Below are 23,556 nucleotides of genomic sequence, written 5' to 3' on the forward strand. Positions count from 1 at the left end.
ATCACAAAATAATAGTAGCGTTAGTATTGTATTAAAAAACTATAAGAAATTAGCAAGAAAAAGCTGACACTTATAGAGGTGGGGATTGGAAGGCCTGGTGGTAGTTATAAGTTCTTTAACTCTCAAAAGTTTAATATTTCTGTAAAAATTTAAATTGTGTAAAAGAACGCTTATTATTAATGTAATAAGACAACAGAATTATGTATTTGGTAGATTTTAATGATCAAAACAATAAAACTCCCACGCAGGTTGTTTCACTCTTTAACCAAAGGTTGCTTAAGGAAGGTTTTAAAAATATCAATTTCAAAATGCTGGTCATTTAATTTAACCAACCGTTGTATTCCCCCAATTAACCATCATGAATCGTCATCCACAAACGTACCTAAACTCCTTTTAAATCTATTCCTATTCCGACTCTAGTCATTATAAGCAAACTGAAGTCATTTGATAGTGTGCCAGAAAATTCAAATAATCTGATAAAGGAGTAATCAAAGTCATTGTTCGTAGGTGGTTACCTGGCGATCAGGGGTGCAATTTGCCTGAAAGGACAAAATAATGACCCAGTAGGAAGTTGCACTCCAGAGCCACAGATAATCTGACAACCCGCACCAACCACGAGACCGGTACACAGCCAAGAGCACCAGCACCCTCAGCGCGTCTAGAATTCGCGCCAAACCGCCGATCAGCGGCGACGCCGTACGGGACGAGCGCTACGCCGTGACATCAGAGCAAGATGGCTGCGCCCTTAAGAATTACTCTCGCGCCCTAAAATTTTGCGCGTAACTTGTGTCAGGTTTTGAGTCAGACAAACTCTGCCTTTCTCCAATCATGTTCTCCCTCCGAGGTTGTGGTCGCCGGATTGCGGCTTCTCTCACCAAACAGCACCTTCCGTTGGCCTGGTTCAGCGGTGACAGCGCTGAACCCTCGACCCCGCACTTCGACGTCGTAGTCATTGGCGGAGGACATGCCGGGACCGAGGCAGCCAGCGCTGCCGCTCGGTGCGGCTCACGGACTCTGCTACTCACGCACCGCGTGGACACGATTGGTGAGGAGCACTGGTGGAGTGGGGCTTTGCGTAGGACGCAAGCTGTAAATAAGCCCCTTCTCCTCCCAGTGCCTGATGTGGGCAACCTATTCCCTCTTCCAGTGAGAGTCCTAGTGTCTGTGGTTTTAGCCTGATTTGTGTCTCGCAGAATCAGGCGGGCCCCGGTTAGAAATGCTTCTGCTGACGAAAGTAGTTGCTTGGGAAATGTGGAAGGGGAGGGGGCAGTTCCTCGGGAAGGGGGGAAACTTAAGAATACGTACTGCACTTAACTGATAGCTTCTTATTTCGTTGTTGCCATTTAACTTTCACTAGCTTGTTGCTTTGGATAAACTGAATTAACATTATTAGTGATAATATATTAAATGACCGCTGTATTCTTCTCGAGATTCTGTGAAGCCCTTTTGAAGAACGATGCTACCTTTTCTTTTTTAAAAGATTTTATTTATTTATTTTTAGAGAGAAGGGAAGGGAGGGAGAAAGGGAGAGAAACATCAATGTGTGGTTGCCTCTGCCGCTCCCTCAAGGGGGGACCTGGCCCGCAACCCAGGCATGTGCCCTGACTGGGAATCGGACTGGCAACCCTTTGGTTTGCAGGCCAGTGCTCAATCTATTGAGCCACACCAGCCAGGACCTATTCTACTGGATGTTTGTTCCCCAGTTTTGTGCTTAGGACTGGACAGTGCTTCCCCTCGCCCCCTTATTAGGCAATGGTTGGATGGCCATATTTACAGCAAGACCGCTCTCTTGCATCATGATAGATGCTAGCTAAAACAGTATCTTTTAAATTATACATGCCCATGTCAGTAGTTAAAATATTAACTATTAATAAAAATTGTGAATAAGTCACATATTTGTATACTGAAATACTTTTTGAAAATTGCCATTCAGATCATAGCTGTGGAGAAATATACATTGTTAACAGTGATTCTTTTCGAGAGGGGCTATATTACCCAAAAGATTACACTTTACTTATTATACAATATTGCTTATTGTACTACCTTTTAATAATAATAACAAAAATCTAATAAACAAAAAACTGTTGATCTAAGATGATCATTATATAGTTCTGTTAGGGATATAGGGGTTCTCATCAAAATTCATGTTCATATTCTCAACAAAATATACAAATTTTAAAGTAAATACATTTCAGAGACATTTGAATAACTTATAAATGAGTTTAGTGAATAACAGTTTTATCTTAAAATCGAAGTTTCATTTTTTTAAGGTAATTTGATACAGTGGAATATTAGGTATTTCTGCTTGGCCTCATAAAAATAGCTTTGGCTCAGAACAGTGGTTCTCAACCTTCCTAATGCTGTGACCCTTTAATACAGTTCCTCATGTTGTGGTGACCCCCAACCATAAAATTATTTTTGTTCCTACTTCATTACTGTAATTTTGCTATTGTTATGAATCGTAATGTGAATATCTGAAATGCAGGATGTATTTTCATTGTTACAAATTGAACAGAATTAAAGCATAGTGATTAATCACAAAAACAATATGTAATTATAAGTGTGTTTTCCGATGGTCTTAGGTGACCCCTGTGAAAGGGGTCATGACCCACAGGTTGAGAACCGCTGGCTTAGAAGGTTTAACTTTTATAAGAATACAGAATGCAAGAATTGTCCTGTTATGATTCAGTCATATCACTTGCCAATATTGAAGTTAGAGGCAGAAAGTCTTCTACTTTATACTAACCTGGAAAATAATGAATTTTGGAAAACTTATTTTTTGCTTTCACAACAAAAAAGACAAGCCTTCTGAGCCTGTTTAGTCTCTGTTTTATCACCTATGAATTTCATGGAGAATGTTGTCTATTAAAGAGGTTGTTAGACTTTCTGAATCTTATTCTTGGCTTTACTGTGTATTTGTGTGACCTTGGACTAAGGGACAATTTAAGCCTCTATGAAATAGAAATAATAGTACTAACTTCATCTGGTTGCTATAAAGTTTAAGTCAGAAAATACATGCAGCTCATCTAGAATAGTGCCCGCCCACATTAAGTGGTCAGATGTTAACTATAGTTTTACCATGAGCTTTTCTACATAGCTGACTTAAATTCTTTGGTACAGTGAAAAATGGACTGATTTATACATTTCTATTACCACTGGCCACTCCAAGTACTGGTACCACACTTGGGATATTAGTAGCCTCTCTTTAAGAGCACAGAACACCAATAGATCTTATTCCAACTCCAGATGATTGGGAATGAACGCTGGCTTCCTGGAGTTCTATATTGAGAAAGATTTTGAGGACTAAGCAAAAGAGCAACATGTCCAACTTTTACGCCTATTAAGAGAGTGCTCAACATTGGTACATGTATTGCTTTGAGAAAAAGTTTTCAACAATTTAAAAAGATGAGGATTTCTTTGCACTTGACTTTCACAAATGTAAATTTTATAAATAGGTTTATAATATAATACACTAACTCAATAAAGTGCCTAGAAGTTGTCTAGTTTAGTGATATAATAAAGTGGTAGAATTTCAGTAATTTACTCCTGGTGTTTTAGGATGTTTTTTTCTTCTGTGTACGAGAAGATTCATTTCTGGAGATCAAAGTTGAAAACAGTCAGAAATTAGTGGGATTCAGAGGTTTTTGAAAAATTAACTGATATGTAATGGAAGTTTAAAGTCATTTTCCCTGGCTGGATAGCTCAGTTGGTTAGAGCATCATCCTGCTATGCCAAGGTTGCAGGTTTGATCCCTGGTCAGGGCATATACAAGAATCAGCCAATTAAGTGTACAAGTGAATAAGTAGAACAACAAATCTATGTCTCTCTCTCTCTCTTTCTTTCTCTCCTTCTCCCTCTCTCCCTCCCTTTCCCTCTCCCTCACTCTCTCTAAAATCAATAAATTAAAAAAAAATTTTTTTTAAAGCTCAGTACTTTGATGAGTAGCAGTAGCTAAAACAGGGATGGTATAGGAGCTAGACATGTAACTTAAATATGTGAAGCTAGATGGCTATAAAACAACCTGGAGTACTGGGAACAGCAGTGAACTGGAAAATACATTCCCATTCATTGTTTTGTTTATTTTTAACAAAAGTTTATGTGTACTGAGCAAACATCACAGGCATACCACTGGGTTATTACCGCTTATCTAAAAGTATCTTTCTTCTCTAAAGATGAGAATAGGATTACTTAAGAGTGATAGAAAAAAATATATATACTTGATGATATAATTCCACATTTCTATATATTTGTATTTTGCTTACTTATTCATTAACAAACAATTTAGATGTTTTGGTGTGATCAGATTATTGAATGTGGTTCTTTTCCTAAACAAAAAAAGTCCTTGTCTGAAATATTTATAGTTGATATGATCTGGGAGAGAGAGAAGTGTGTTGAGCTATATAAAAGATGTAAGATTGGACCCGAATCACTAATTGGGAATGAATTATGTTATTCTCACTACTTATTTTTTTATGTTCTTTAATAAAACAGTTTAACATTTATATGTGAAAGAATGTTGACTTAGGAACTCAGGAGGGCAAATCAGTTGCTGTAATATAAACTGAGTGGTAGTATAAATATTCACTATGCTTGTTGATTTTATACACAGTATTTGGAGCACTTTCTAAGATACCCATTTAGGATATCTTTATAAATAGTAATATTTTACACATTTGAGAAAATAATTGCAAGAATTTTTAATGGTGCTGGTGAAGGAAAATTATTAATGATTAAAAATAGATGTTAAAAAACAAAGAAATTTTGTGATTTTTTAAAAAAAAGTATAAAGTTCAGAAGCAAAGAATATTTTACACTGACCTGGGAAATAAATAAAAACAATTATTAATAAATGTTATTTATTGCTTACTCTAGTCTAGACACTCTGCTAATTGCTTTAATACACTGTATCATTTTGCAACTAACAGATTCTTACTCAATTAGTTTAAACAACAAGGAGAATTTCTTTTTTTATAATGTTTTATTATGCTATTATGGTTGTCCCAATTTTTCTCCCTTTGCCACCCACTGTACGTCATGTCCATGGGTCATGCTTATAAGTTCTTTGGCTTCTCCATTTCCTATACTGTCCTTGACATCCCCCTGTCTATTTTGTACCTACCAATTATGCTTCTTAATCCCTGCACCTTTTCCCCCACTCTTCCCCTTACCCCTCCCAGCTGATAACCCTCCAAATGATCTCCATTTCTATGGTTCTGTTCCTGTTCTGGTTGTTTGCCTAGTTTGTTTTTTTAATATATTTTAAAATATTTTATTTATTTATTTCCAGAGAGAGGGGAAGGGAATGAGAAGAGCGGAGAGAAACATGTGCGAGAGAAACATCAATCAGTTGCCTCTCACCTGCCCCCAACAGGGGATCTGGCCTACAACCCAGTCATGTACCCTGATTGGGAATGAAACTTGCAACCTTTCTTGTCGGAAGCCAGTACTCAATCCACTGAGCCACACTAGCCAGGGCAATAGTTAGTTTGTTCTTTTTAGATTCAGTTATTGATAGTTGTGAATTTGTTGCCATTTTAATGGTCATAGTTTTTATCTTTTTCTTATATAAGTCCCTTTAACATTTCATATAATAAGGGCTTGGTGATGATGAACTCCTTTAGTTTTACCTTCTCTGGGAAGCTCTGTATCTGCCCTTCCATTCTAAATGATAGCCTTGCTGGATAGAGTAATCTCGGTTGTAGGTCCTTGCTTTTCATCACTTTGAATACTTCTTTCTAATCAGTCCCTTCTTGCCTGCAAAGTATCTTTTGAGAAATCAGCTGACAGCCGTACAGGAACTGTCCTTTGTAGGTAACTGCTTTGCTCTTGCTGCTTTTAAGATTCTCTCTTTATGTTTAACCTTTGACATTTTAACTATGATGTGTCTTGGTATGGTCCTCTGTGGGTCCAACTTGTTTGGGACTCTGTGCTTCCTGGACTTATATGTCTATTTCCTTTGCCAAATTAAACAAAATAAGCATAAAAGAAAACAGCAGATCACATTTGTAGAAAATGTAATGGATTATAACAGTGAACAAGTGCCAAGGGACTTCTTAAAAGTATGCTTGATTTGGGAAGGTTTCATGAGGTTAGGATTTCAAAAACACATTTTAAAGGTAACCACAACCTAATGAAATAGTGAAAATATGTATCAAGGAAAAGATTGAAAGGGAACTGCAGGCAATGGTTTGTCTTCCAGAATGCCCTGAATAACTCTTGCAGCCCATTGGGACTTAAGAATCTTCTTTGTAGTGTTTATTCCGAGTTTTTTACTTTTTTATCACATGAAATGATTCTAGTTACTTGTACAGACATTTCCCCACTAAACACTCACTATTGTAAGGTGCTAATATATTTATTTTGTGTTTCTTTAGGTGAGATGTACTGCAATCCTTCCTTTGGTGCTGATATATTTATTTTGTCTGTTTCTTTAGGTCAGATGTCCTGTAATCCTTCTTTTGGTGGGATCGGAAAGGGGCATTTAATGAGGGAAGTTGATGCTTTGGATGGCCTCTGTTCCCGAATCTGTGACCAGTCTGGTGTACATTACAAAGTATTAAATCGGCGTAAGGGACCAGCTGTTTGGGGTCTGAGAGCTCAAATTGATAGGAGACTTTATAAACAGAACATGCAGGTAAGAATAGGGCACAAAAACTGGAGAGCTTGATTGTAGTGATCATTAAACTTCTGTTACAATTTGCATTCTCTTTTGACAGAAAGAAATCCTAAATACACCACTGCTTACTGTTCAGGAGGCAGCTGTAGAAGACCTTATTCTTACAGAACCAGAACCTGAGCACACTGGGAAGTGTCGTGTCAGTGGTGTTGTTTTGGGTATGTACTAGTTACAGGTAATAATAACAGTGTCAGACTCCATGTAAGCAATTTATTGTAGAGGAGAATACAGAGATGTTTTACTTATTCTAGGAAATTGTTGTGTTTTCTCTTCATAGATGAGGAAAACTGTAAAAAAAAAATCATAATTCTCCTTTCGTTTTGGCCTTTGAGAACCTTGGTTAAATTATGGGCTCATCCATACAACATGTAGAACTTTATCGCCTGCATAATTGTGTCTTTTTCTCTTGGTTTTTCTGTTGTACTTTTTATTTTTCCTAGTTCTGATGATGCTCTAACCAAAGGAGCTACCCAGCCAGGGCTAATGATTGATTTTTGAAGTTTTCTTCTGATCTATGTATTATTTTCTCCAGATTTCTTTATTCTCTTTGTTTATTTGGGCTCATTACTTTCATGTACATGACTTTCTTCAAGTGTCTAGATAACTTTGGTTTTCTCTTAGATTTTTAAAAATGAGGCACTGAAACACTAATTGGAAGATTTGTGAGTACATGGTTAATTTTATTTCTTGGCTGACTCTCTACTCTGGTGATTAGGGATTGAACTGGCTTTTTTGTTGCGGAACTCCCAAATATCGATGTCTGTTAGTTCTCTGAATGCCTGCTGAGAACTGTGTTGGAGAATCTCATCATTTAAAATGCAGATCTTGACTTAATTTCCATTATAAAATTAATTTTTATTATAGATTTATTAATTATTTTGAGTGGGGAATGCATATACATGGTAAACAGTTTAAAGGGGACAAAAGAATAAAGAGTGAGAAGGTGGTCTCTCTCTCTCTCGCTCTCTCTCTCTCTCTCTCTCTCTCTCTCATCTTGTCCCCCTACCAGTCGGTTTTTTTCTTCAGGACCATTCCTAGTTCTTATGTAGTCTTTCTATCTGTGCATATATATGTATATTCATACATACATGTATGTGTTTCACATAGCATATTATACACACTGTTCTGTACTTTTTTTTAAACCACTTAGTCTGTGTTTGCTATTTGGGAGCTATGTTTCTTTTTTAAAAGTTTTATTTTTGTTCTGGTGATTTCTTTAATAACTATGATTTTATATAATATGCTTAATCTTCTCTTTCTTCTGTCAGTGTTTATTGACTTCCCTCTGAACAGTTACTAAATTAGTTTTATTTTCATTTCCTTTTTTCTTCTGTCTCCTGTCCTCTTCAGATTTAATGGTTATGTTGTGTGTAGACCTTTATAACTTTTAATTACTTATGCTTTTGTTACTTTTGTCTCTTTTAAGTGCTGTTTTTTACCATCTGTATTTTACAGGCTCAGTAATACAATATTTTATTGTAGTAAAATATACATAAAATAAAATTTGCCACTTTAGCCATTTTTAAGTGTCCAATTCAGTGCCATTAAGTACATCCACAATGTTGTACAACTGTCACCACTATCCATTTCCAGAACTTTCTCATTATCCTAAATTGAAACACTGCCCATTAAACAATAATTCCCCATTACCCAAAGAATAAACTAAATTTTCCTGTAAGGAAATCTGCCTGCAGATGCAACCTTTTTGTGTAGATTTCAACTGTTTCTTTTAATTTCAGCCCCAAGCTTCATTCCTACATTCCTCAGTTCTCATTCTCAGTCCCCCAGTTTCTCGGCTTTTGTAGGGCAAATTAGTTCGTCCTCATTGGTTATTCTCTTCAGATTCTTGATTTCCAGTCTTCTCCCCTTTGCTAGATCAGTTATCACTCTTTCAACCACTTCCTGTCTTCCAAAAATATTCTGAAATGTCTCATCTTTTGACAAGTTCTCTCCTATTCATTGTCCTTGTGGTTTTATACATATTTTTCCCTTTATTTTATTTTCTTAAGAGTTTCATGAGGGAGAAGGAATTACGTGATATAGCCTATCAGATTTAACCAGAAGTTTTAACATTAATTAATTTTAAAAATCAACTGATTTAATCATTTCCACTGCTGGTATAATTTTAGGAACATGTGAATTGGTGATAGCACATTATGTTCTCCCTCCCAGCTTTCTTGGATTCTAGAAATTGATAACATATAGCCTTATTACTCCTGTAAAGTTATTTCTCAAGTTTCTAAAGAAAAAGATTTTCTGTAGCTCTAATGTAAAGAAGTCACATTTCAATTTAATCCATGGTAACAATTAGAACATGATTTTTACTCTTTTCTATCCTTTAGCGGATGGAAGCAAAGTATATGCAGACAGCGTGATTCTGACTACTGGGACATTTCTGAGGGGCATGATTGTAATTGGATTGGAGATGCATCCGGCAGGACGTTTAGGAGATCAGCCTTCTATAGGGTTGGCTCAGACTCTAGAGAAGTTGGGGTTTGTGGTAGGAAGATTGAAGACTGGGACTCCACCCCGAATTGCCAAAGAGTCGATTAATTTCAGCATTCTGAACAAGCAGACACCAGATAATCCACCCATTCCATTCAGCTTTATTAATGAAACAGTGTGGATTAAGGTAAGATAATTTACAAAAATCTTGCATTTCAGCTAAATATTGGCTGTTCATAGAAGGATATAGCCTAATCCTTCCTCCTTTCCTTCCTTCCCTCCCTCCCTTTCTCCTTCCTTCCTCCTTCCTCCCTCCTTCCCTCCCTCCGCCTGCCCCCTCGGTAGCAATTCACTTTACTATTACTTAGGGTGCAAAAGAAATCATTTTTAAAAGGATTGGCTAATTTGGGTGATTGGGTTGTTTTCCCTTATGTTCTTAAATTTCATTACTTTAATAATTGCCTATTTAAACTTTTTGAAACAATCTCAGATCTACAGAAAAGTTGCAAGACAATTCAAACAGTCTACAAAATATTGAGATCCATCCATTTTAATATTTGACCATATTTATATTTCTGTCTAGATATATATTACATATTTAGTATAAAACAGTAGTTTACACATTTATTTTTATTCTTACTCTCCTTTTTTATCTGAAACATTTGAGAGCAAGTTGCAAAGATCATGACCCTTTACCCCTAAATACTTCAGTCTGTATCTCAACTAAGCACAGAAACATCCTCTTATATAATCTCAATGCAATGAATTTAACATTGATACAATAGTGTTGTCTAATATAAAGTCCATAGTCAAATTTCGCTCATTGTCCCAATACTGTCCTTTATAACAACCTTTTTTTTTTCCAATCTAGAATCATATATTACATTTAAGTATTATTTCTCTTTAATCTGAAACAGTTTTTCGGTCTTTCATGATATATTTTTTAAGAGTACAGGTTACTTTTGCCTATCTTTTGAATATTAAAAGAGTATATTGTGTTTTTAGATGAGGACTAATAATTTATGGTCCTAGTTTCTTGTGTTATCCTAATGAGTGGCTTTAAATATTGTTTTTTTGAAAAGTCACTTTTCTATTTTTGCTTTGGGAAAATGTAAATTGTGATGGTACTTTCTTGGTATGCATATTTTAAAACTATAATAAAATTTTAAGTTTACAGAAAGTAGAAGAAATAGTATAATGAATCTCTATGTGTCCCATCACCCAGCTTCAACAAATAACATTTTTTGTATTATTTTTCCTCACCACTTTCTTCTTGATGAGCTTAATCAACAACCCGAGACATCATATCATTTCACTTACAAATATATAATTTCTTAACATCATTCAGTACTCAGTGCTTCAGTGGGGTTTTTTAACAGCTGTTTTAAAGTGTTTATTTAAAGTGTTTATAATTCATTTTAACTGTTATTTTACAGTTTTATTTAAACCTGCAATCAAATAAGGTTCATACATTGCACTGGATGCTATGCCTTATAATAGGTCCCCCTCTTTTATATTTTTTAATTTTTTGACATATATGTGTGGAAGAAATAGTCATTTGTCCTTTAGATTTGTCTGATTTCATCCCTCTGGTGCCTTAAACATGTTTCTTTATCCTCTGTATTTCCTGTAAACTGGTAGATCTCGAGGCTTGCTTAAATTTAGGTTCATCTTTTGGGTTGCTTTCGGCAAGGATATTTCATAGGTAGTACTTGGCATTATGCATGGGTTTAATGTCTGTTAAAAGTAAGTTCATATTTTGTGTGCAGCTTATTTGAGTGAGAGGCAAATGAGTAGAGAAGCAGAAGTGTTATAACAGATTCGTGTGTTGTAGCCAGAAGATCAGCTGCCGTGCTACTTGACTCACACCAACCCTAGAGTGGATGAGATTGTCCTTGAGAACCTTCACCTTAATAGTCACATTAAAGAAACTACACGAGGACCCCGGTAAGGACAAAATATCACTGCTCAATAACTTGAAGGAACGATGCCAACCCTCTTCTATTTGTTTCATTAATTTTAAAAATTTCCATGTCCTCCTCTAGATACTGTCCCTCCATTGAATCAAAGGTTTTGCGTTTTCCAAACCGTCTGCATCAAGTTTGGTTGGAACCTGAAGGACTAGATTCTGACCTCATTTACCCCCAAGGGTTATCTGTGACACTACCAGCTGAATTACAAGAGAAAATGATTACATGCATCAGAGGCTTGGAGAAAGCTAAAATAATCCAGCCAGGTAAAGAGAATCACACCTGCCTTTAGCATGAGCTCAACATCACCTTAGAAGACAGGGAGGAGATCTTAGCTATAGTCATGATTACTTAGAGCCTCAGAAGACAAAGCCCAACATTTATGCATTTAAAACAGTCTTCATTTTTTGCTCTGACTAGTGTGGCTTAGTGGATTAAGCTTCATCCTGCAAACCAAAGAGTTACTGCTTCGATTCCCTGTCAGGATACATGCCTGGGTTGCGGGCCAGGTCCCTGGTTGGGGGCATGAGAGAGGCAGCTGATTGATGTTTCTCTCATACATCGACATTTTTCCTCCTCTTTCTCCCTCTCTTCTCTAAAAATAAATAAATGAAATCTTTAAAAAAAATAAAAATAAAATAGTCTTCATTTTTTAAGAGCGTTGAATGATAATATTTGCGTCTCTACCTCAAGGCAAATCCAGCTCTATTTTTACTTATTTTGTATCATTTATTCTTTGGTCAGGCTATGGTGTCCAGTATGATTATTTAGACCCTCGCCAGATCACTCCTTCTCTTGAAACTCATTTGGTGCAGCGACTCTTCTTCGCTGGACAGATAAATGGCACTACTGGTTATGAGGAAGCTGCAGCTCAAGTAAGAGTTTGTTCAAACATTAATGTGAACGGAAAGGGACTATTTAACTGTTGTTCTGCCTTTTAACGCCTATTATGATAATTATATAGATCTTAGCTACAACTCATAACTAACAGGAGACTTATTTCTGTTTCAGGGTGTATGGATATGGCTACTGTATGCAATAGGATTAAAAAAACACTTGCGGCTTTATTACTCTTTTATTTTTTATTTTATTTATTTTTTTACCCCCCCCTTACTCTTTTAAAATAACTTGAAAATGATCATATATTACTCATTTTAAGTGGGAAGTTATATTATTTTTACTTGTAAGTGCAAAAAGCTAGAAGAATTTTATAGGTGGATTTTTATATAAAAAAGATTATCCCATCTAGACCTTTCAGGAATGTATTTTGAAAATGATGAATCATAGCATTGTAAAGTAAGCGGTACATCACCCATATTCTGTTTCTGAATAAGGTTCAGATTTTCACCCTCTATTCCATCTCTTCTTGGAAGTGCCTGCTTTCTTACTGCCTCTTGCAGTGCTTTTCCAGATAGTATTCTGAATAGGATAGCTCTTGTTCAGTTCATAATGGCCTTTTAAAGTATTTCAGTTCTCTTGTAGGGTGTGATAGCTGGAATCAATGGAAGTCTTCGGGCCAAACGGAAGCCTCCTTTTGTCGTTAGCCGAACAGAAGGCTACATAGGAGTCTTGATTGATGACCTCACCACACTGGGCACCAATGAACCATACCGAATGTTTACAAGCCGGGCGGAGTTTCGTCTGTCACTGCGCCCCGATAATGCCGATAGCCGCCTCACATTCCGAGGTAACTCTTCACTGAGTCCGCCAGCCAGGTTCACTCTTCTTTCAAACCTCTCTCATGTTCTCTCAAACCTCTCACATATTCTCTCCTGCCCTCTTTTAGGGTATAAGGAAGCTGGCTGTGTGTCCCAACAAAGATATGAAAGAGCTTCTTGGATGAAGTCTTCTTTAGAAGAATGCATTTCCATGCTAAAATCCATTGAGTTTTCAAGTTCTAAATGGAAAAAGTTAATTCCAGAAGCTTCTTTAAGTGTGGATAGAAGTGTGCCTCTCAGGTATGCATTTTTAATATATATCTTTCTCACTTTGTACAGAAAAATGAGATCATTTCAGAGAAACATTACTTATAGACTCCCAATACTCATTTTAAATGAAGACTGTTTTTGGCTTCTTTTAAAAATCCTTTAAATGTAACTTATCTCTTTATTCAGTATTAAAGATATTTATGATTCTAAATTATTATTTTTACTTTTTATACACTTTTTCTGTGGCTCCCATTGAGTTCTTCTGGCTTTACTAAGATTTATTGGGTACAATCCAAGAAATATAGTTATCTGCTTGCCTTTTTTTACAGCCATGGAGCAATTGGGGTGGTCTTACCTTGTTTGTGAGTTGTATAGCAAGGAAATGTCTTTGATTAATCAGAGTGTTTTAAATTCTTTGGATTTACTTGATGTGTCCCTTGTTACATTTTAGGAGGGGTTGTCCTTATTTTTATCATCCTGGTTATATGGGCTCTTAAAGGCTATTAATATAAGCTTTTGGATTCAGAGATATGTTCCTAAGGACTTGAATGAAAAGCCCACATATTTCACCACTGATTGATTTTTTCCACTGGAAAAACAAAAAGTAAGCTAATAAGGAAGGAGTGGTTCTCAGAAGGTATAAACATGCAATTATTATAGCTTAAAGCACATATGGGGCATTGATCTTGCAGCTGTGTTTCCAGTATATATTTTCTGTTAAAAATTTATTTATTTATTTATTTATTTATTTATTTATTTTATTTTTAAGCATATTTTATTGATTATGCTATTACAGTTGTCCCAATTTCTTTTCCCTTTGCTGCCCTCTACCCAGTACCCCCCTTCCCTCCAGCAATCCCACCCCCCTTAGTTCATGTCCATGGGTCGTGCATGTAAGTTCTTTGGCTTCAACCTTTCCTATATTATTCTTAACTTCCTCCTGTCTGTTTTGTACCAACCATTATGATTCTTAATCCCTGCACCGTTTCACCTTTCTCCCCCTTCCCCCTCCCAGTTGATAACCCTCCAGATGATCCCCATACCTATGGTTCTGTTCCTATTCTGGTTTGCTTAGTTGCATTTTGTTTTTATTTTTTAGATTCAGTTGTTGATAGTTGTGAGTTTGTTGTCATTTTTTAATCTTTATTTTCTATGTGAGGAATTTTTGTGGATTCAAAAGTATACTCGTTTTAATGCTGCTTATCTATATTTATTATTTCTAATCTTTCCAAGTACTATCTCTTTAATTAACAGCCCGGGAAAACATGTCCTGATTTGGCTTTCATCTCCATATGATGTTTTATTGTTTACAACTTCTTTTACCAAGTTTCCATTTTCAAAGAAAGAAAATTATAGGCCAATATCCCTGATGAACATAGATGCTAAAATCCTCAACAGAATATTAGCAAACTGAATACACAATGCTCAAATGACCATTATGATCAATTGGTATTTATTCCAGGAATACAAGGTTGGTATAACATTTTCAGGTCAATAAATGTGATTCACCACATGAACAAAATAAAGAATAAAAACCACATGATCATATTAAGAGATGCAGAAAAAGCATTTGATAAAATCCAGCATCCATTTATGATAAAAACTTTCAGCAAAATGGGACTAGAGGGAACATACCTAAACATAACGAAGGCCATATATGACAAACCCACTGTTAGCATCATACTCAATGGGCAAAAACTACAAGCATTCCCCTTAAGATCAGGAACGAGACATGGATGTCTGCTTTCACCTCTCTTATTCAATATAGTACTGGAAGTCTTAGCCATAGCAATCAGATAAGAAGAAATAAAAGGCATCCAAATTGGAAAGGAAGAAGTAAAACTGTTTTTACTTGCAAATGACATGATACTGTACATAGACAACCGCAAAGATTCCCCCAAGAAACTATTAGAACTGATAAATAAATCCAGCAAAGTAGCAGGATACAAAATTAATATCTAGAAATTAGCTGCATTTTTATGTGTCAATAACAAACTAACAGAAAAAGAAATTAAGAAAACAATCCCATTCACAATTGCTTCAAAAAAATACCTAGGAATAATAAACTTAACCAAGGATATAAAAGACCTGTTCTCAGAAAAAATTAAAAATACACTAAAAGAAGTCTCTCAATTTTGTATTTTTACCAGACTTAACCCATGAGTAGTTATTTTTTTAAGGTGAATTTTTAAAAGTAGTTTAGCTAAATGCTTTTCTTTTTAATTCAGGGACTTTCCCGTTAGGAGGAAGCAAGCAGGGCTCCAGTCCCCATATTTGATTCCAGCAGCATGTAATTTATTTATTTTTATTTTCTTAAAAAAGCTTTTTATACTTTGATTACATTCACTATATAAAGGTTAAAAAATAGAAAGTTGGTAAATACTTTGATTGCTTTTACTGCATACATGCCGGGCTCTGTGCTAAGTACTGACAAGTTGAACCAGACTTCGAGCAGATATTTTAACCAGAGAGATACACAGGTACATCTCATTTCCTGTCAGGATTATGTGAAAACCCATTGATGTATTAGTTAGCTTAGAAATTCTCTTGTCTTCTATTGAAGTATGAGAACGTGCCTTTCTATGCCAGACCTCTGTACTCTGAGGCTTACACTTGATTCAAAGCATGTCTTGAAGTTTGAACCTAAGAACAGCTCCAAGCCTTGTAAACAAAAATGATTTACCCTTTTTTTTTCTTTTTAAGTCAGATGGTCATGGGCTTTTCTTTGAGGTCCCCATCCTACTAGTTTCCAAGGTACCTCTTTTTTCGTTAGTCATTAGGAGGTGTGTTCCACTATCTTCTATAATTTTTTTAATTGACCACCATTACCCTTTTGGAGCTTAGGGTTCTTTGATTTCATTGTAGCTTATCTGATGAGGCCTCTGTAATTAGTTGTCCAGTTTTTTGTGGGGAGAGAATTTCTGGCTTTTCTCAGAGCCAGCTTTCTGAGGAATAGATGAATCAAAAGGTGGTAATGTGACTGTGATGATAGAATGAGCTATAAAGGAGGTTGGTGGGAGGCTTGGAAAGACTTGGGACTCCTGGATGGGCAGATCTGACTTCCTTTTGACTTGGTAATTAGTTGGTTTAATTGGTTTTGGGTGGACAGAATTTATCAAAAAGGCAATCTATTAAAAGAAAGATCAAAGTAAATGAAAATAAAATGAATTAAGGCAGTGAATGTAGGGAAACTACAGATCAGTGAGATCTTGTGAGAACGAAACACAACTGCGGAGCATTTTGCAGCCTTGGAGCAAGCAGGAGGCCTCCTTCGGTTGGTTCCAAGCATGCAAAAGGGTGCATCACTTACAGAACATGGGCTTAAATGGCTATGGCTTTTATGTAAATTCTTAGGGAATTCCATCAAACCCTTGTTATCAGAGGTTACTCTGTTTTACAAGAAAGGAGGACAACCTTTACCAGTAACTCATTTCTCATGATGAAGGGAGCTGGGGAGAATCACACACATCTTACTGAGGTTTTACTGTGTTGTAGATGCTGCTGCATTTGTTCACTGCACTTGGAAAAAATTATCTTTTGACATTATTTATGAGATTATTATTTCCAAGAATTCTCTTCTCACATGATATGGACCCCTATGTTAATGAAATGTTTGTGTATTTGCAGAGCTCTAGATGTTCTAAAGCATGAGGAAGTTGACATGGAGTTATTGGCCAAGGCTGTTCCAGAGCCCTTGAAGAAGTACACCGAATGCAGAGAGCTAGCTGAAAGACTGAAAATAGAAGGTAGAAAATACATTTTTAATTTAAGATGCCTATATACTGTCTTTACCATTTATACAAATTATGAATGGACAGCAGATCCATTAAGAGTTCTGTGTTAAGAGGAGCCATCATTACCACAGGACCAGCATAATCTTAGGCTCTGTGCTGTGGGGTTCCTGAGCTAGGAGCATTGCAACACAAGGAAGCTCGTTAGCCATGCAGGGTCTCAGGCTCCACCCCAGACCCACTGAGGGAGCATCTGCAGTTTAACAAGATCCTTAGAGTTTAGTATGCACATTTCAAGTTTAGGGACTGCTACTATAAAGTTCTCCTTTAAAAAAGTTTTCAATTATTTTAAGCTCTTTTTACAGTTTCCCCATATAGTGTTCTAATAATGAGAAAAATAATACGGTTTGGCTTTCACAAGGTACTGGAATACTCTACCATTAATAGATACTTATTTTGTATCAGGAAAGAAATGCAGAGTCTGTGTTGTACATTATGACACATGGTATACTCTCATACTCTGGGTCAGTATATTGACCATCAAAACCTCAGATGGCTTTTGCAGTTTTCACTACATTTTTAAAAAGTTTTCATTATGAAAAATTCCAAATATAAAAATACTGAGAATAAGATCATCTTCTGTATTTTGATAGAGGACGTTTTTTCCTGGAGTGGAAAATTATGTGGAGAAAAGGGCAGGGAACAGAATGAGATGGGGAGAACGTAGGAATAGTTGGATGGCGGCATGGTGTTTAAACAGGAAAGGACTTTAAGTTCCTTGGGGCCCAGTGGAGGTGGTAAGAATGCTATATTCCTTCTAGCAGTGGCATTTTCTGTCAGCTCCAGAGGGGTCCGTCACCTTGCTACGCTTTGGCTACATTTGTAGGATGACCCAAATGGTGCCTGCTATCCCACCATGCAAGTTAACAAAAGTTGAGCAGTGAAAAGAAGCCCACCTAAACTCTAGAATCATTCTTTCCAGTGACCAGACACTGGTACTATACTAATCTGTAAGCGGTGATGTTGACCTTTTATTTCAATATCATGATTTCTCTATTAAATAAAAATTACTTTATTGAACATATAGGCTCTTAGCAGCTGGGAAAAGGTGATTAAATTCAATATTTTAAACTTCGTGTGTAATTTAATTTGTCCAGTAAGCCAACAGGTTCAGGTTAGAATAATCCAGAATAATTATCTTTAACTTGTTTGTAGATAAATATGCTTATTTATGTCCATGGCTTAAAAGAAACTGCACTAGGTTAAAATATAACATGTATCAGTGGTTTTCAAATTACTTCACAGATCCTCCACTAGACAACAAGTTTCTTGAGGGCGGGAATCAATTTCAGATTCTTTGTATTATCTTTCATGTTTTGCTTTACACACATATTTGAAAGATTAAATAAATATACTTTTAACATATATACATATATATATACACACACACATATATTTTATTTCATTTATATTCCATGATCCCCTGCTGAGTCTATTCAGGAGTCATAAAATTGTATTACAGTTATATTGTGCTGTACTAAATTGTTACATCACGGTATTGTATTAAGCCCTTTACATACATTATTTCATTTGATACTTAGAACTGTCCTGTGAAGGATAGGTATTAGCATTATTACAGATAAGTGGTAACTTGCCCAAGAACACAAAACTGGTGAGTGGCAGAGCTGGGATTTGAACCTAGCTTGTCTGACTGTAAGGCCTGTGCACTTCACAGCTACCCTTTGTTGCCATAAATATCATCAGAAGTTGCCTAGGTCAGTCCTTAAAATTCCTATATGAAGAAACTAAGGGCCAGAGGATGATGACATGCCCATAGTCAGAGGATAATTCATTGGTAAAGCCAGGCTCAGAGCTGAGATATTCTGCTGCCAGTCAAGTAATGGAAGCAGGTACTACCACAACCTTTAGGGAAGACTTGCTTTCTTGAACAGGACAGAATGAGCACATCAGTTTAGGTTTTAAAACAGGTTTTGAATTAATTTTCCTAAGAATAGAATGCTTTAATTACAAAATAGTGGCTGAATTATCTAACTTTACTTCTGAATGACACCTTACTTAAATTACTTAAATTATATATTATTACCTAAGAAGGTTTAAACTTTTTAAAATTATAGCTTATATGTTCATAATTCAGAAAACTTTTTTCTTGAAGGAACATCTGATCTTTGAGACTTAAAATTGAAGCCCACAGTCTATTAGGGGATGTTCCACCAAAATTTGCACTGAAAAGGAATGCAGTTTCTTTTCTTACTTTTAATCTTCCAAATTTTTGAAATGAAAAGGACATGCAGTAAACTACCAGAGAGAATTTTGTAGTTAATATGTAAGATGCTCTCTTTATTTTAGCTTCAGTTTCCTCATCTGTGAAAGGGAACACATACCCCACCTATCTGATGGTGTCGAGCTAAGTGTTGAATGAGATAATAATGTATGCAAAAGCTTTTTGTAAATTATAAAAAGCCATAAAAATGTAAGTTGTTTACATAACCTGAGCATCATAACATAATTTTTCTCACCAGCCACTTATGAATCAGTATTGTTCCATCAGCAACAAGAAATAAAGAACATTCAGCAAGATGAAGCTCTCCAGTTGCCAAAAGATCTAGATTACTTGACTCTCAAGGATGTGTCTTTGTCCTCTGAAGTTCGAGAGAAGCTACATTTCAGTCGCCCACAGACGGTAAGAAAACAGGCAATAAATAGGAACAGGTTATAAATTAAGAGCCCGTGCTTTAATTTTTTAAATCTGGAGTTTCCATGGCCACATAATTAATGTTTTATTTCATCATAACAAACTTAACCTCTTATTTTCAGTGTTCTTTTTATGATGGATGTTAGTATATTTTTATAAGAGATGAAAACGCTTAGTTTAAATAAATAACCAGCATTCAAGAATTCAGTTGATTATAATTTGGTGGTTTTCAAATCACTATTCAGGTCCCTCTCTAGGGTTCAATAGTGTGGCCTTTAGAGCAACTAGGAGAAAGAGAGGAACTGAATAAGTCCCCCACTCCATGCTTTAGCCTAAGTGTCTGTATGTGTGCACATATGCATGCACGCACACGCCTGTAAGTATAAAAATCTTTTAGTGTGCTGTATGAACTTCTGATAAGTAGTTAAGACTGATAGGCTGTATATATTGATTCTAAGGTGTACATTTTAACATCTCTGAAACTGAGTTGTACCTTAAAAATCGATGGTGTCTCATAGTTTAATGAGCAGTGTTTGTTTTTAAGTAGTGGTTCATAAAATAAAGGCGCATTTAACAAAAATATGGTTTGTGAATTTTTTTTTTTAAAGATTTTTAAAGGGAGGCATGATTTCATCAGTGTAATGTGTTGTTCTTAGGAATAATCATCATGGAAACCAGGCACACAAACCTTATATTTTGTAACTCTATATATCCTATTCATTTTGGGTTACGTTTTTATGGATAGTCATAGGCTGCATTGCCCAGAATTATGACCAATAGACAAATAGACCATTTACATTAATTAAAGTTATAAAATTTAAAGTTCAGCTCTTCATGCTCTGGCTGGTGTGGCTGAGTGGACTGAGCTCCAGCTTGTGAACCAAAGGATTACCGGTTCTGTTCCTGGTCAGGGCACAAACCTGGATTGCAGGCCAGGTCCCGGTTCGGGGGCATGTAAGAGACAACGAATTGATGTTTCTCTCCCTCTCTTTCTCCCTCCCTTCCATTCTCTTTTAAAATAAATAAAATCTTTAAAAATAATAAAATAAAATAAAATTTAGCTCTTTAATCATACTAGCCCCATTTCAGGAGCTAAGTAGTCACATAATGGCTACTGGTTACCATGTTGAGCAGTGCAAATGTTATAGAAAATTTCTGTTATCACAGAAAATTCAGTAGGACAGCACTGGCCATCAAGTTCACAAACACTCATCCACAGTTCTAAAATACAAAAAACTGATAAATGTCTGCTGCACTCATTTGGCGGCAAAACAGACCCGAACTGGCATAAAGCTATTTAGTCTATATACCACTTAGAGTTTTCATGTATTTCACTGTAAAAATACAACATAGAAATATTAAGATTAATTATACAGTGCTGTCCAACATGCTGCTGGGGATGGTATATTAGGGGTTTTTTTTTTGTTTTTTTGTTTTTTTAAGATTTATTTATATTTAGAGAAGAACGGAGGGAGAGAGGGAGAGAAACATCGATGTGGGAGAGAAACATCGATGTAAGAGAGAGACATCATTCGATTGCTTCTCATACGCGCCCCAATAGGGGACTGAACCTGCATCCCAGGCATGTGCCCCGACCGGGGATTGAACCGCCAACCTTTCACTTTGCTGAACAACACCTAACCAACTGAACCACACCAGTCAGGGCTGCTACGAGTTTAATAAAAAGAAAAAGTAGGTATTCTAACATCTGTTAGTTATGTGATCTTGGACAAGTCATTTTAATTTCTCTAAGCCTCAATTTTCCAATTTTTTTAAATGAAGATATTAATAGTAATTGTATTTCCTTTATTGGGTTATTTTGAAAACGCATTAAGATAGGAGTTTTGAAAATATTTTATAAACTATAATATACAAATTGTTATTGGGAGGAAAATTTTGACCTAGCTCACTTTATGTTTCTTTTTGTGGTTTTAATTCATAGATTGGGGCTGCTAGTCGTATACCTGGAGTGACACCTGCTGCCATCGTCAATCTGCTCAGATTTGTGAAGACCACTCAGCAGAGACAGGCAGTTATGAATAAGTTGCCCAAAACTGATCAGTGCTTATGTGATATGGAGGAACTTGAAGAGAGACAGTTATAGCTTTCTATTCAAGGAAGACTTAATATAAGTGTATAGATAGAAGATAAATATTTCTATTTAGCACCTGTTAAAATAACCTTATTAGTTATTATGGCTTTGTCATTAACTTATGAAGAAGACAGAGATTATCATTGTTCTTTCTGTATATCGGAAAAAATAAACTCTTAATTTCTACTCTTTCTCAGTTGCTCTAATACAATGAACCTATTAATATCACTTTGTGCAAAGTTCATTAAAGGGAGATATAGTGGACCTTAAACTAAAGCTGAAAAAAAAAGCTTGAAGATTTGCATACTCATAAGGACTTCGTCCATTAAATGTACCAAATTAAAAGTTATCTTTCAACTTGTTTTGAAAGTTAGCATTCTTCTGCTTGTTTATGCTGGGTTTAGGAGGCAATTTCAGAGCCCCCCAATTTTTAGGGCTAAAAATTTGAAACTGTACAAAATTGTCCAGGATCATTCAGCTGATTTCCAATATTGGAATATGGGAAGTGAAAGTTGACTTCTAAAATTTATGTATTTCTACAGGAAATCCTCACTAGTATTTGTCTGAACATTAATGAATGTTCATTAATTCCTATAGAAGGATTGGAGATCTTCATGGTTTCATGTCATCCACAGTGTGGAAAACTTGTTGGTAACCTGATTAAGGCAGAATAAAGGAAGAGAGAATAAAGTAAAGGTAGTTACAGTAGTCCCTCTATATCGCGGTTCACTTGTTGCGGCCTCACTGTATCACAGGATTTTTAAAAATATTACATTTAATTATTTACCGCGGATTTTTCGCTATATCACAGGATTTTGCGGTACTGTATATGTATGTTGTTAAAGTTACATAGGTTTAAGAGTGTAGAATATGTTTAAGAACATAAGTAATGTTTATAAAAGTGTAGAAAAGGTTAATAAGGGAGAGGGAACAGTTAATAAGGGACTGGTAACAGTTTATAAATGTGTGGGAAGGGTTTATAAAGCCTTAAAATATATATAAATACTAAAATAAATGTAAAGTTCCTACTTTGCGGATTTTCACCTGTCGCGGGGGGGTGTCTAGAACGTAATACCTGCGATAAGTGAGGGAATACTGTATTTTATATCATACAATATTTTTTTATGAAACTGTCATGACCACACATTCTTAACATTGAAGTCAAATATATAATAATTGGTGGCTGGTGTTTCCGTGTTTTTAAGTCAGAGTTGACAGAGATATCAGAATGAAATTGGTATTCTTCTTCCTCTCCAAGACTTCCTTGGTATGTAGTCACAAGGTTAGGGTGGCATGACCAGCTGGGCCCTTTGGCTGGTTCCGTAGACACCTTGACTTTTCTGGAGAGACTAGAGGATGAATACAGCCAACTAGGCCCTAACTGTCCCTGGAAATGCCAACTCAGATCTCCTGTCAGCCTAGAGACGCTCCCACCATGTCAGCTTCAGGCCAAAGTAGATAACTAAGATAGCTTTAAGAACCCCGAAGTCACTTTTGACTATAGATCTAGATGTTATGCATGATTATAAGTTGAGGCAGCCAAATATCTTGCTATAATTTTGTACGGACACTTGGATATAGTTCAGTTTTCACAGATTTGTTTTATCTAATCTTTACATAAAGCAGTCAAGATCATTAGCAAGCAGAAAGTACTTGTAATGCTGGATCATTTAGCAGTGATAAATTCTTTTTGATACTTGATAGTAATTTCAAAAAATGGTAACTTAGTTATCATGACAGAATTACTTATCTGGACAGAATTCTTTCTGCAGAGGTGATATTGACTATAATACTGCATTGTATTTTTTAAAAGAGGGTGTTATGTGGTAATTGTTTAGCACTCGAAAGGAAACCACTGTTTTTGAACTTTTTTTTCTGATAAAATACAAGAGGAAAAGCAGTGAATGGAATGCTTATTGAATGGAATATTACAAAAATTTATTTTGAGGAAATAGAAAGTTTCTAAATGCTTTGAAAGTTTCCTTTTTTTTTTTTAACAAA

At 35.8% G+C, this 23,556-nt stretch overlaps 1 protein-coding gene across 2 annotated transcripts; it reads left to right on the plus strand.

Moving 5' to 3' along the window:
• Positions 1-724: 724 nt before the first annotated feature.
• MTO1 (mitochondrial tRNA translation optimization 1) lies at positions 725-21,585 on the plus strand. 2 transcript variants are annotated; one of them, XM_090282667.1, is made up of 12 exons: positions 725-1,045; positions 6,435-6,634; positions 6,717-6,834; positions 9,019-9,308; positions 10,956-11,068; positions 11,167-11,357; positions 11,836-11,966; positions 12,574-12,778; positions 12,878-13,049; positions 16,647-16,765; positions 19,291-19,451; positions 21,406-21,585. In XM_090282667.1, exons 1-12 carry the CDS (start codon positions 829-831, stop codon positions 21,565-21,567), a joined length of 2,079 nt encoding a protein of 692 aa, XP_090138793.1. In that variant the 5' UTR covers positions 725-828; the 3' UTR covers positions 21,568-21,585. The 2 variants fall into 2 exon arrangements, with proteins under 2 accessions (XP_090138793.1, XP_090138792.1); XM_090282666.1 differs by having other exon boundaries at positions 12,574-13,049.
• Positions 21,586-23,556: the final 1,971 nt, after the last annotated feature.

This window comes from Furipterus horrens, unplaced genomic scaffold (assembly GCF_987537825.1).
Source record: "Furipterus horrens unplaced genomic scaffold, mFurHor1.1.pri manual_scaffold_6, whole genome shotgun sequence".
NCBI classification, from domain to species: Eukaryota; Metazoa; Chordata; class Mammalia; order Chiroptera; family Furipteridae; genus Furipterus; species Furipterus horrens.

Bases quoted from the DNA above. Each gene is read 5' to 3' on its own strand.
- MTO1 (XM_090282666.1), top strand. From the start codon at position 829: ATGTTCTCCCTCCGAGGTTGTGGTCGCCGGATTGCGGCTTCTCTCACC. The intron at 6,635-6,716 runs GTAAGAATAGGG...CTCTTTTGACAG, and splicing joins TTTATAAACAGAACATGCAG to AAAGAAATCCTAAATACACC. The intron at 11,069-11,166 runs GTAAGGACAAAA...GTCCTCCTCTAG, and splicing joins GAAACTACACGAGGACCCCG to ATACTGTCCCTCCATTGAAT.